This window comes from Octopus sinensis, linkage group LG1 (genome assembly GCF_006345805.1).
Source record: "Octopus sinensis linkage group LG1, ASM634580v1, whole genome shotgun sequence".
Classification (NCBI taxonomy): Eukaryota; Metazoa; Mollusca; class Cephalopoda; order Octopoda; family Octopodidae; genus Octopus; species Octopus sinensis.
The window spans coordinates 143,150,311-143,165,478 of NC_042997.1; the positions used below are offsets into that span (position 1 = coordinate 143,150,311).

A 15,168-nucleotide genomic window follows, 5' to 3' on the forward strand; every position below is an offset into this window, starting at 1 on the left:
TATATATATATGAGAACATTTTTCCATCGTTTTTGATTTCACTTAAAATTAAATATTTCATGGTACATCTAATATTGTTCTCATATCATTACCTTGAATCTAAGATTTCATAACTACTTTAATCACTTGAAATCTACGCTAAATTCAAATACCATGAACTGAACTTGTCAGGCTTTTTGAGCATTACATTCATCACAACCACATCCTTGTTCAATACCCATTCTCATATGGTTGTACCAAGACTTTGTAGTCAAAAGTTGAAGTCAGTAAAAATGCACAAATTCCATCTTAGTGTAAATTGCAATATAATGAGCTAAAAAATGTTCAGTTTCACAGATACTAGTTTGTTTGCCTCTATGAAGGAGGATCTAAACCTTTCAGGTTACATTCACTTAAGTTTTATTCCATCAAAGCTTTAATATCGAAAATGAAACGTTATGCATCTGATTTTTAGTTTCATAAACAGAAGAGTCAGAGTTGGAATCAATGGTACCAAAGGGTTTTTGTGTACAGACTCCGCAGCCCTCGCTTACACCCAATTTTCTTCTTCCTTACAACATAAAAAGGGAAGATCTTGAATTTAAATGTATTAAAACTGAGTACACTACCTTGCAAGGCAACAGTTTCAGTTGTAGAATATATAATTGGATTACTGGTTGCTGCAATTCCAGTGGTCCCAATTATTGTCCCACTACTAGCAGCTGCAGAACCAGAATTACTACTCTGATCTGCTGCTGGCACTGTAGGTGAGGTTGTCAGTGTTCCGGGTGTGGCTGTAAACTCTGCAGATGTAGCTTGTAGTGGGGATTCAGCTGCAGTAGCGACTGTAGAGAATAACCCACCACCAGTCTCTAGCTTGTTTATGTCACCATTTGCAAAGTGGAAGTTTCCTGGGAAAATATTAAAATGATAGATAGTAAGAGAGAAAAGGTGCTTTAACACAAGAATATACCTTATAAACAAAACAATGTTACTAGAGAAATTTTGTTAATAATTTCCAAACAAGCATATTAAAAACCACAGCCATTAATGCTTAAAAGGAAATGTATTTCCCATAGGTTTCTGTGTAACATGCAATCCAAAAAAGGCTTCATGTTATGACCAAGATTTTCCAGAACACAATGTTTCCACAATGCAGGGGATGCCTGTACTAAGAACCTACTACCTCATGTCTTCTTCCACTGCCATTTATAGGTTTAAAGCAAAATTCATTGTTACAGCAAAATGCTGGTTACAAACCTATAAATTAAACTTAGAGAAACTTCTGCACAATTGTGGTTACAGTTTAAAAAAAAAAAAAGACATTACAAAACAAAAATGCCATTAAGAAAGATTATTGTTTTTCTGGGTTTTTTTTTCTTTTTCACAATTTTTTTTTAATGTGAATCCAATTAAGCTAGAACTTTCTGAAGCTCAGATTTACATATTTTCTGTAAAGAGAATATACAACAAAGGTCTGCTATTTTGACCACACCAGCAAGGATAAAAGGTTACGTCAAACCAGGTGAGATTTGAACTTGGATCACAAAGAGACAACCAAATATCATTTTATCTGCCATTTACTGCTCTGATTATATTTAGAGTATTACAAAAGATTATAGAACTATCTCATGAAAGCTATACCAACTCCCTACCAAAACAATATAATATACACATTTTTTTCTTGTTTAAATAATTAGATCTTTGTTTTAAATGATCACAAGTTAGAATAAGGCAAATTAAAAAGAGAAATAAGTCGTTATCAATAATAAATGAAAATATCTCAATAACATGGCCACAGCTCATAAGCTGAAACTAGAATCTATCAATCAATCAACAAAAGTTTTAAATGTAAGTACCAAATAGGAATAAAATGCACAAGCATAAAGTAATACAAACGTTCACTGGAGGGTAGGAGTTGCATAACACTGGTAACTTAAGAAATAGTAATATTTATTTTGGAAAATGAATATTTTTAAGGAAGCCAATATGAGAAAATTGGTCAGTTGTCTTGCTTCAGCTCTAACTCAAATCACTTTATGACAATCCAGTTTCATTCCAGTTTTTTGATCACTTAATCCAGAATAGCTTTCCCCTAAAACTAGAATAATAAGCTTGTGAGCAGCCATTTCCATCTTCAAATTACTTAAATCAGAGTTTCCTACATTCTATATGACTATCAATTGTCTAAGCCAGCAGGTATTTGCATCACTCTGCATCTGAATGCAGCACATTTTTGTAAATCTTCAGCAAAGTAGTATTGTCAGCTACAGGCTTTTCAAGGTTAGGGAGTGATTGATACAGTTGATAATCAGTCAAAACACTGGTAAACTGTCATTTGCAGGAGAAATATAGGCAGAGAGATAGGAGTAAAGCTTGACCAAGTGATTAGTATGGAATGCTGGGTTACTGAGCCTACACAGTGGGACAGATACGCAGCAAAATAGCTCAGGAATAGAGAGCATTGAAGTAGGAAAGGGAAGGAGAAAAAAGAGCTAGAGAGCAGATAGTACACATGGATCAGAGGTTGTAGTGGGTTCGTTACTTTTGCAAATCAGTAGAATCACTTCTATTTGGATGCAGATTCAGGATTTTTGCACGAGTGTCCCAGCTATAGAATTTCCTGGAGCTGCATTAAGCATCATCAAGCAATAAAATCCTTTCTGATCTTTAAGGGGAATGTTGTTTTGGGACTAGCAGTTTTGCATGTGAGATCTTCAGAAAAGATATGCAAGACATAACAGTTACAGCAATTGTAAAGCTTTTAGTGAAGGGGTAGGGATTTGTTCATGACAATACATAGTGAGATACAAGATTATTTCCTTTATTAGTAGTGATTGCATAAATTAGTTTTTTTCTTCTGAGTCTAAACACTATTGAATGAAAATGAATGTGGCCATCATCACACTCTACATGTTTGCCTTGCCTACAAGGAATTACTATTACAATTTTTTTTTACTTATTACAAAATTACATATATATATATATATATAGCTGTATTTGTTTGTCATATGACTGTGGCCATGCTGGAGCACCACATTTAGTCGAACAAATCGGCCACAAGACATTCTTTTTAAGCCTAGTACTTTATCGGTCTCTTGTGCTGAACCACCAGCTTATGGGGATGTAAATATGCCAACACTGTTTGTCAAGCAATGGTGGGGGAACAAACACACACACACACATATATATATATACACACACACACACGGATTCTTTCAGTTTCCGAATGCCAAATCCACTCACAAAGCTTTGGGCGACTCAAGGCTATAATAGAGGACACTCGCCCAAGGTGTCACGCAGTGGGACTGAACCCAGAACCATGAGTTTGGTAAGCAAGCTACTTATCACATAGCCACCCCTGCACCTAGATATAAAATTTATGCAGTTTTATTTTATCCATTATAACAAACACTACAACTCTTGGTAGCCATGTAGTCTAGCAAAATAAGTTTCATGCTTTGTTCTTGCCACAGCACAATGGACATAGCCAAGCTGGAACTTCTATATTTATATTGCACAGCTGATGTCAAATTAAACATGATATTCAAGTAAATCAAAAAGAAACAATATAGAAAACTGTATCAAAAAGAGAAAAAACAAAAACCAAAGTAAAAACAAAAATAGTTGAATATATCTAAGTATAACTGTTGCGTCATTCACTCTCATATTTTTCCTTCATGGTTATCGGAAGGGCTTTTTGGCCATATCCAGCTGCTCAAGTATTTCTCTTGCATAGGACAAAACTTAAAACATTCTTACATAAAAATGACATTCTTGTTTGAAAGCCTCAATTACTGGTAAATTAAAAGTGAAATGTCAATCCATTCAAATTATGTTCAAAACCTCCGTATGAAATGAGTTATTTCCAGTACACACTAGCCTGATCAATATCTTATATCTGATAGACAGTGAAATTTAAAGAAAGGTTCTCACTTTTTCCAATGACAGTTATAAGCTCGATTTGTTTAACTCTTAATACGAATCTAGTTCTGTTCTAAGAATAAAATTTCAAGTTAATTTACATTCTTAAACACCAGCTTAATACTGGCAATCCATTGCTTATGATGACAAGGGTTCCAGTTAATCTGATCAACGGAACAGCTTGCTTGAGTGATTAACAAGCAAGCGGCTGAACACTCCAGTCATATGTACCCTTAACATAGTTCTCAGGGAGATTCAGCATGGCACTGAGTGTGACATGGCTGGCTTCTTGAAATACAGGTACTACACATTTCTGCCAGCTGAGTGAACTGGAGCAACATGAAATAAAGTGTCTTGCTCAAGAACACATTGTGCAACCAGGAACCGAACTCACAACCCTACAATCGCAAGCCAAATAACTTAACGACTAAGCCACGTGCCTTCACAACCAGCTTAATAACAACCCAAGTTATTTTACTTAATTCTTCATTATTTTCGAATTTAACTGCAAGAAAAGTAGTGTATTTGAACAGAAACATAAGAGAGTTAACTTTGCTTAAAATTACATATGATGCACTTCATTTGCTTTTTATTGTAAAATATTTCCTGTTAGCTGCTGAAATTATCTTATTAAAATTTTCCTTGCACGTCTCTCAAATTCTAGGCCCTATTTCTTTGGTCTACCAGTTACATACCAAGATAAGGGAGTAAAAACAAGAAATATATATTCACTATGAACCAAATCTTAAATGTTAAATTTTGGATTTAAATGCTTATTCACCATGGTTCACTACAGCTATCTGAAACAGTTGTAGTGAACCTCAACCTGTCATGGGTTGCACAGTTCAACTGGGCTGGCATGCTGGAAGGCTGCACCAGGCACCAGTCTGATTTGGCATGGTTTTCTATGGCTGGATGCCCTTCCTAATGCCAACCACTCCAAGAGTGTAATGGGTGCTTTTGCAGGCCACCTGGCAACATGCAGAGAGTTGCCATTATGGAGTGGAGAGCATCAAAAGGGAGTCATAACCTACAACCCCTTCGTCCATGGGTAGCCATGTCACTTTTATAACTAGTTTAATTGCTAGTTTGATTTATATTAAAATAAGACAATATTTTGACCAAATTTCTCAATATGGTGAAAATAATCTCACCAAGACCAAGTCACAACAACTATGGTACAGCCCCAGTGTACTTATGTTATACACATGAAAACACAAATGTAGCTTACAGAAAATGCACTTTAGTAGCAAAACAAGTGCCACAGAAATGCTTGTATTTGTAAGCAATGCAATCTCTCAAATGCCCAATATTTTATCATCATCACTGTTTTAATGCCCACTCTTCCATGTTTGCATGGTTCAGACAGAATTCATTAAGATAGATTTTCTAAAGCTGAATACTCTTCCTGTCACCAACCCTCACCTGTTTTTAAGAAGGTAGTATTTTATATGCCAGGACAGATTTCAAAGTAAGACTGGAAATAAATGGAGATGCCACTTTCCAACTGATGCCAAAGCAAAGAAACCACAAACACTTTCACTCATGTATAAATATATTTCTGTTGAGAGTGTTGAGGGTTTGTTTGAGTTTCCACCTACCAAATCCACTCAAGGCTTCAGTCATCTTGAAATTATTGGTGCAATGCACATGTCCAAGGTATTACAGAGGGAGTGGACTCTGAACCATATGGTTGGAAAGTAAAATTTTTAACTGCCCTGCCATGCCTGCACTTATGCGCATGCACACAAATCTCAACATCATAATTTAATGTCAGTCATCCAATGCTGACTATGTTGAATGCTTTCAAAAGTATCTGTTGAGCCAGTTGACTGAGTTGGGAGCCAATATACCTTCTTAATTCCAATCACTGTACAGAAGGTACTGGATGTTTTTTCATGGCACAAAAACTAAAGAGGCCACTCACTAAGATGAAGAAAAAGCTTCCCAAACAGACTGGTGGTGCAATGCAAAGTGGGGATGACTTTAAACCAGGTGATGAGGCTAAAGTACGATAGATGAACAGGAACAGAAGTCTTGCTATATACAAAACGCATGCCTACCCAGCATTATACAAAGGTGGGAGTAGCTGGAAAGAGGTAGAATCATAGTGACGTGGAGTCAGAATATATATTAAAGATGCAAAGCTGGTGAGGTATAAGAAAGAATATGAGCAGAGAGCAGGAAATGGTGGGTAGATAAGTTAGTAAGAATGTGAGGAGGGAGTGACAAATGGTTGAGACAGGGATAAAAGTGAATGTAACGAATGAATGAACAAGAGAGTGGCCCTGGAAGGTGGTAAATGGCAGTACAGAAAGAGTGGAAAGCTGAAGTATAATAAACCTGTAGATAGTTATGGTTCATGGTGTGCAGGGTAGAGGAGACAAACAGTAAGAGATGGTAGCAGATGTACAGCAAGTGCTACACTTACACAGGATAGCTGTTTGCCAACCACATGATTCAGGGTTTTGTTCCACTGCGTGGCATTTTGGCCACGTGTCTTCTACTATAATCCCAAGCGGACCAAAGCCTTGTGAATGGATTTGGTAGACAGAAATTGAAAGCATTGTGTGCTGTATGTGTGAATGTAAGCATGTTTTTCCTTGCCTTGACATCATGTGATATTTGTAAATGAGTGTTACCAGTATCATTTATTTCCAATATTCTGAGAAAGCATGCCTGACCATGAAGAATGGCCATCCAACATAAGAGGGATAATACTTGCAGTTAACAAACATGAAGAAATTAAATAATTTCCTTTTAAGCTTCAAGTTATTTTTATTGGTAAGCAAGCAAAGAGAAAAATATTTTCAAAGACAATTTGATTGAAACAAAGGATTATTTTGTCAACATTACAGCACTATTTGAATTAAATCTTTTTAAACCATCTGCAAAAGTTTTGTTTTAGTTCAATAAACCTGCACATGGAAACAGTCCATAACAGCCCTGCCCATCAGCTTGAAAAAGTAAGTAGAATGTGGATTAATTCATTTCAACTTTGCCTAGAAAGGCTTTAAAAGTTTTGTGTAAAGTTGGAATGGATGTCATCATCACCATTGCTTAATATCCATTTTTCCATACTTGCATGGCTCTGGTAGAATTTGTTGGGGCCTTTCTATAGAAGGATCCCCTTCCTGTTGCCAACACTTGTTTGCAAGTTAGGTATGATCATTTCAACAGAATGGAAATGCTTGTATTTGGCGAGCTGGCAGAATCATTGGCATGCCAGGCAAAATGTTTGGTGGCTAATTCCACTGAGGCCAACTTTGCCATTTATTCTTTTGGAGTCAATGAAATAGATACCAGTTACGTACTGAGCTCAATGGAATCAACTCTCCCAAAATTTCAACCCTTGTGCATTTAGTAGAAAAAAATTGATACTTATTTACAACCATCACATGTCAAGACACGGGCGCACGCACACACACACACACACACACACACACACATAGAGCAGGCTTCCAGTTTTCATCTCATAAATCCCCTCACAAGGCACTGGTTGGTTCAGGACTATAGAAGACCCTTGTTTAAAACTTCAGCGGTAGCAGCCAGATTACTGTCAGTTGTAATACTTTTCTACTGTTTGGAATTAATCATGCACTATCTCACAGCTTTGAGACATGATGTGATTGTATATTTTTAGAATGACATTGTAGGGTTGATGTAAGAGGCTGGTTCTGGCCAGATTGAACATAAAACAGGTAGAATATGTGGGCCAGATATGGCCAGTTTAAATACAAAGGGGTTATGGTGCCACACAGTGGGACTTAGCCTTGTAGTTGGAATGCAAGTATCTCAATTACATAGCCACGGTTGCATCTACCATTTTAGTTTTAGAATTAGAAAAATATTCAAGCTTAAAACAGCTTTTTTGAATTATGAAAATTCTCATGCATTTTTAAGTAGCCAAAAGTATCTGGAAAGACACCTTGTTTAAATATTTAAAAACAGTATTACTTACCGTCAGTACTAATATCATCCCACTGATGAATGTCCTGTTGTTTACTTAAAAACACAGTTGCATTAGGGTTTAATCCAGCGCTCTTCTGAGTGACCTATCAAAACAAGACAAAGATTAGTCATATATAGAGATCAAATCGTATACAAATACATTTTCAAATAGCCAGCTGAAAGCGATTAAAAAATTTTTTCACTTATAAGAAACAAGTGTTGCCTGCCCAACATAAAAACTGCTTAATGCAAGAAAACGGCCTTAAAACCTTAATCGGTTAACCCTTTTAATACCAACCTACCCAAAATTGCCCAAGAAAAATTTTAATCAAAATTATTAAACCGCCCAAAAACAGTCATAATAACCTATTCATATTTTTAATGTGGATTTCAGCAGAAAATTCATTAATCTATTCATGAAAATACATGGTCTCGCTATGTAAAGACTTGAGTTGCACTATCTGCCTTTCTGAGCAACACAAATTTTTGGAGATTCTTTACCCATTTTTTTCTCCCATTCACTTTCTAAAATGTTTCACTATGGACAGAAAATGGATACCAGTCTATTGTTTGTCAAGCAGCAAGTTTAAATTTGAAATACTCTGCGAAAGAAGACAGAAAAATCTAAGAAAATCTAACATAAAAACCATGCATGTGATTAAGAATAAGACCCAACCAAGTCAAACAATTGACAAAAGTTCCTATAGTGGGTGGGGTAAATTTGCACCTGAATACAGTTAGAATTTAAAACCCATTTCTCTTAGTTATTTGGAGGAAGATATTAGACCTAGACAAAATATTTCCAAGGAAACAAAACCATTAACTTAGTGTGTCTACTTTTACTTTGAATTGATTACTGCAGGAATTAATTTTACATGGCACATAAAGAGGGTAAAAAAATATTTTTGCAGTTTCCAATACTTGAAAAAAATAAATCAAGCACTTTTAGGAATATTTTGTTTTTGTGTGGGTGGGTGGGGGTGTTATACGTTTTCAGCCCTATTTTTTCACAATTTGTTTTTATCTACCTGTAATACACATGACAAAATTAGATTAATTTGGATTTATCTGTTTCTGTGTATTTATGTATACATGTGAGTTTATTTCAATCAATTCATCATCATCAGGTGTGTATTTCATTTCATAGTTTATTTGGGTTTTTTTTTTTTTTTCAAAGACAAATCCCTACATTTTCATTTCATCTTATCTTTATGATACACTTGTTTCGTGCATTAAGTTCAAATGATAAATAATCCAGTAATTTGCACAATTCTTCTCTATTAAAATTTTGTATATTCATTGAATATTAAGCTAATAACTTATTTTCTATGCTGATGTTTAAACAAAATCTTAATTTTTTTATTTTGTTGTATTTACCTGTAATTAGATTTGCTTTGAGACAAAAATCAGGAGACAGATTAGGTTACAAATCTTTTGTTAAATTGTGTTCCAAAAATCACAATATGTTGATCAATAAAAAAGACTGGTTTTATTACACCAGTCTAAACTCTTGATTATTTTTGGCATTTAATTGAAACACATAAAGGGTGTTTATTGGTCAAAATATAGTAACAAAGGACTTAAGTTATGCCACTTTTGAGAATGACAAGTGAGTGTACTAATTTTTCACTTAATGTTTATACTCTACCAAGATTTACATGCACACACAACACACAGGCCTCTACAGTTTTCACCTCCCAAATTACACTAACACCGTTATATCACCAGGAGTTTCGCAAGGAGCCAATAAGTAGATTGAATTTAGAACCATGAACCTTAATGTTTGCAGAGCAATATCTGTGCTCTCCAAACATTATGATAACTAATTTCATCTAACCACGCTCTAAACAAGCTTCTTAAAATATAGCGTAAAACTTTTGTTAAATTAGTTTTAAAAATAAAATGGAATGCAATCAAGCAAACTGGAGATAATCTATACAAAACATTATATAGTAGAATTTATGAACTTGAATTAAATCTGTATACCTTGGTGAATAAAAGATACCAATGTTTCAAAAGTGACCTGTACCTGAACTAATTTCTCTTCCAGGAATGTCAGTCATAAAAACCTAATATCCTTAACCCTTTCGTTACTATATTTCTGACCAAAATACACCCCTCATGAGTTTCAATTAAATTCTAAAATAAATCCTTAACCCTTTCGTTACTATATTTCTGACCAAAATACACCCCTCATGAGTTTCAATTAAATTCTAAAATAATCATGAATCTAGGCTTGTTTCATTAAATAACTGTAACTTTTTTACATATCAACATATTAATGTGATATTTGGAACATAATTAAAGAAAGGGTTCTGAATCAATTCTATTGCATAACTTTTGTCTCAAAGTGACTTTAATTACAGGTAAATCCAGGTAAATTGAGCAAAAGGTAAAAATATTAAAATTTTAAATTGAGCAAAAGGTAAAAATATTAAAATTTTGTTTAAACATCACCATAGAAAATTAATCATCAGCTAATATTCAAATGGGTATGCAACAAAATTTTGATAAAGAAGAATTGTGCACATCACTATATCATCAGTTGAATTTAATGCACAACAGGTGTACCATAAAGGTGGAATAAAGTGAAATACTGAAATCCACCGTAAGTTTGGCCGAACTAAAGAAATCAGTCAAAAAATAATATACGGCCCTGGTTATGGTATGGAAGTGATAAATTCCAGACCACATCGTTCCCTAGGCCATGCTGACTAACATTATTTTCCCTGTATAAAAACTAAATCCACACAGTACCCAGTATTTGCTTCACAAATTTTCCAAAATTTGAACCCCCATTTTGTGTTTGTGTACATTCTGCGTAAGTTTGTTTCCGCATTGATCACTTCAAACAATAACTTCCAGACCACATCATACCCTAAGCCATGCTGACTAACATTAGTTTCCCTGTATAAAAACTAAATCCACAACAGTACCCAGTATTTGTTTCACAAATTTTCCAATTCAGAATCAATGCTTGATAACATGAAACTCCTATCCATTTTCAAAGTTGAAGAAAAATCGATGCCGAAAAAAATGTGGAAAAAAATCTCCCAAAATTCAGGGAATTAAAATTACACGTCGATTGTTGTACAAAACTGTAGATGAACTATTTACGAAGCATAATCACGTGTTTTCACGAATGTACTAAAGAGATTTGCTCTGATATTCTCATTTAAATATGAATAGGTAAATTCGGGCGGTTTGGTAACGAAAGGGTTAAACTCCATTATATTGTTAAAATGGTCACACATATGAGGCTATATATATTTAAGAACCCCTAATAAAAGTCTATTGCTTTATTTGAATAATTTTTAAATAATTCTTTTTCTTTATTGAAATAAACTGTATGATGCTGCAGCACGGTCACAGTCCAATAACTGAAACTACAGAAATCATAGAAGACCATGTCAGTATATCTACTGCATTAGTCACTATATCAGACATGGGCAACCTTTTCTCAAAAAGTGGGCCATCTAAGATATGGTTCATCATCTGGTGGGCTACTCCAAAAAATTCAAGGCAGTTTTTCATAAGGAATGCCATTCAAGGAGTCCCATGGCCCACAGGACTGCATTATACACTGCTCAGGATTCTTTCTTCAGGTATGACACCCCCACAGGGGTTTTGAGGACACTGGGTCTAAATCCGTTAACAACTTGCATGTCTTTTTTTTTTTTTTTTAACTTCTCAGTATAGGGGGTGATGGCTCCCATAATTATGGCCACAGTAAAATGGATGGTATTAACAAATATATTACACACTGTCCCAGCCGACTAAAAGCTACCTCGCTTAAATGAGAAAAAAAGATTATTTTGTCCAGATATTCACATCACCATAAATTCCAGTTATGATGCAAAATCAGCAGCACTAAGGATTTTTTTCACTAACATCATTCAGAGCTGTGTGTTGAAAGGAATATACCACACTGACAAGAGAGAATATACAGTCCAAACTCATCAAGCGTAGCTCCACAATGCCATTTATGTACCTCACACAGTGACAGCAAGACAAACTGATCATTGAGAAGGGAGCTGCTTGATGCCACACTCAACCAGCAAAACTGTTGGTCTGTCCTGATTAGAATTATGCAGTAGCGGAACTACATTCCATGTTTTAATCATTGTAACTGGCCGCATTCTGGTGAGCAATGAGGCTAACATAAACCTAAACGGCATGTACAGTCTCAAGCTTGCAGTCTACATTTGGCTCATGGACAACTGCACCACACTAGTGGTAAACAGAACCAGCAATGCCACACTCATGCAGAGAATGGGGTCACAGAACCTCAATAAAAGTTGTTTGTTGCTAGCTAAAATACTGAAAATGAAAATCTTATGAGCCAAAACTGCACCTATTTAAATTTTAAAATAATAATAAATCTTAGAAGAGTTAAACTATCCAGTGACAGATGTATTGAAAATAGACAAAATGTGAGGTATTAACAAAAGTGGCTGAAAACAAAATATACAGAGATTATATCTGACTTCCAAATACAATAATCTTTAGAAATTCCTATTTTTTTTCTAACAAACTTTTATCATAGAATCATTCTGAATATATTGACAATTACAGGATTCTGCTTACATTCAATTTAGCAAATTATTACATGAACTAAAGACGGTCCATAGTGCACATTCTATAACATCAGTGATATAAGTTCCAGGTCAACAGATGGTAAAAATACAGATTACACAATGAGATTTAAAAAACAAAAATATTACTCTGCTAAATAAAAATTAGATCTAAAGGGATAGGAGTATATGACATCCCTCAAAATAAATTAACAATGGAATCCAGTCTCAACCAACTGGCAGAGGTGCCACCAAAATAAACCAATCTTACATAATTTCTTTAGATAAAACCCCATGAATGTAAACAAAGAAGATCAAAAGAACTGATACAATTATTGCACATAAGTACCCTTATTTAGAATATTTTGAACAGTTAGCTACTAATTGTATCTGACGCAGAGTCAAATCACCAAGCACAAATCAGTTATCATTTGAAAGATAAAATTTTAATTGATGTTTTACAACTAATTAATGTTAAAAAGGAAAAAAAAACAAATTCCACCTAATTTTCTTCTCTTTTCTTTTTTTTTTTACAATCTTTAGTTTTACTGTTTAATACCAACTATAAACATATCTTAATATCTTGTTTATTTATGGTGAGGGTGTTCCAGAGCATATATCCATTTGTATACATGTAGCGAAAATGAAATTAGTACATTTTTCAAACATGTGTATTATATAAACTCTTTTAAACATTGTAGATAAACTTAGAAATGGAAAGAACTAAGTCGTAGAGAAAGTTTTTTTAAAATACTACAAAAACTATATCCAAAAATCATGCACTCAGACTTTTTTTAAAATTCATTTCCTTTCCTCTCTCCCCTGGAATTAAAATATTGTCAACACTGGAAAGATTAATATCTTGAGGAAGAAGGCAGCAAAATTTATTAAGATTACATTATTAATCTTAATAAAATTAAGAAAACAAACCCCTCTCCACCCACTAATCCTCACATACAAGAAAAGTAACCTATGAAAGTTATTAACAAAAACTAACTGGAAATAATTTTACAATTTTTAGGTCATCAATAAGTTTTAAAATTAAAACAATTATGCACAACTTTTGCATAAATGTGGAACTGGGACAACTTTTAAAAATTGGCATTTTTAAAAGGGCCATCAGCAGTTATCTCACAAAGAAACGAGAAATTTGTAGCTATCCCTAAATCACAAACTGCCACATATTTTAATCAACACTGAAAAATAAATTTTCAGCCAACAACCCAGTTTATTCCCAACCCACAAGCTGAACAATGGATTTTTTTTATATTAAAAAATGTTTTAATTTATAACAAGCTCTGGCTTATACTGTTGATCGACTGCAATCTCTCTAGCATGTTCCTACATTTAAAAGTTTTTGTCCCACAAAGCACAACAACTGAAAGAGAGTATGGAATGTGGTACAAGCAAAATCCAAAGACTGTCATTACGTGACATACTACTGCTGCTGCTACAACTACGAATATTTTTGTTGTTCTTTATACTGTTGGCACAAAGCCATAAACTTAGCAAAGATGTTTAAATTAGTAAACTCCAGCACATGGACTAGTGTTTTTTTTGTTGTTTTTTTTAAAATCAACAAGGTCTAAATTGGCCAGATTTGAACGCACAATTTCAAAGGGCTTTAACCAAATATAACAAAACTATCCAATACCCTACCAATGTCTACCATTCACCTTCAGAATACAATAACTACATGCTTATGTTTATAAATAGCAAATTATTAAAAAAAAAACAAATACTTGTTAATTCTTAGTAGAATCAACTATGTTAGGCTTAATATTTGTTTATGGTTATGCTGAATATATAATTTTTATTATTTTTGACCAAACAAAACAATATTAACATCGTAAATGTACAATAAGACTATGTACAACAAAGTCATTGCATTTATAATAAATATTTCACCATCACTCGCACACATTATCTAACGGATTTCTAAGAAATACTTGTGACAGAATTTTACAAAAATCTAGCAATAAAAAGTAATACAACAGTATTCTATTGCAATTAAACAAGGAAAAAAAACCTCACTTAAAATAATAGCTACAAACTTTGTAAAAAAAAATATTTCAAAATAGATTCTATAATAAATTTCAATAAAAATTAAGTAGTTTGTATAAAAGAAACAAAAAAGATTATAATCGGTTTTTAAATGAGTGAGAAAAATATTAGGAAACATTTTATAGAACATATGTTGCTTAGCTGAATGCAACGTATAATACAGGAACCAATATTCTAATTAGCAACGTACCTTTTGTTTTCTTTGAACACATAAAACACATGAATTGGCTGAATAATAATAAACATCACCAGGGATCATCTAGTTTCAATTAGCAATTAGGGCTCAGACGTGTCTCATAGCAACACCTACCCTAGGATTTAATTGTGCTTGCTAGGTACAAAGTACACAGATGACATTTCAGGTAAAACATATGTTATCTAAGAAATCGCCAACTGGTTATATCACCAAAATAATTTAAGTAATTTGTTGTTTCAATATTAATGATCATTAAAATTTTAAATGTATAAATTGTAGCTAGTGTTGTTAAAACTGAAATATTAACTGCAGACCAGTATCATATAATATAAAATACTGAAGCAGAAGCAGCCATAGCTTATGTACTGAGTATGAGCATAGGTCCACTGCTTTAAGTGAAGTAGCAGAGTAGCAGGAGTATCACTAGCAACCTAACTGCAGCAGTAGTAGCAGCAATCGAGATGGTAGAAGCAGGCACTA

General features: G+C 33.9%; 1 protein-coding gene across 7 annotated transcripts in view; it reads right to left on the bottom strand.

The window, feature by feature from the left end:
- LOC115209905 (la-related protein 4) overlaps positions 1–15,168 on the bottom strand; it is a 64,871-nt gene that overhangs the window by 18,941 nt on the left and 30,762 nt on the right. For 4 of the 7 annotated variants that reach the window (XM_029778508.2, XM_036505534.1, XM_036505537.1 and 1 more), the window contains 2 exons: positions 7,865–7,958; positions 609–890 (listed from right to left, as the gene is read on the bottom strand). In XM_029778508.2, the coding sequence (XP_029634368.1) occupies positions 609–890; positions 7,865–7,958 (376 nt within the window). Of the gene's footprint in view, positions 1–608; positions 891–7,864; positions 7,959–14,682; positions 15,056–15,168 lie in introns of those variants that run through there. The other 3 variants (XM_029778499.2, XM_029778533.2, XM_029778541.2) reach the window with 3 other exon arrangements.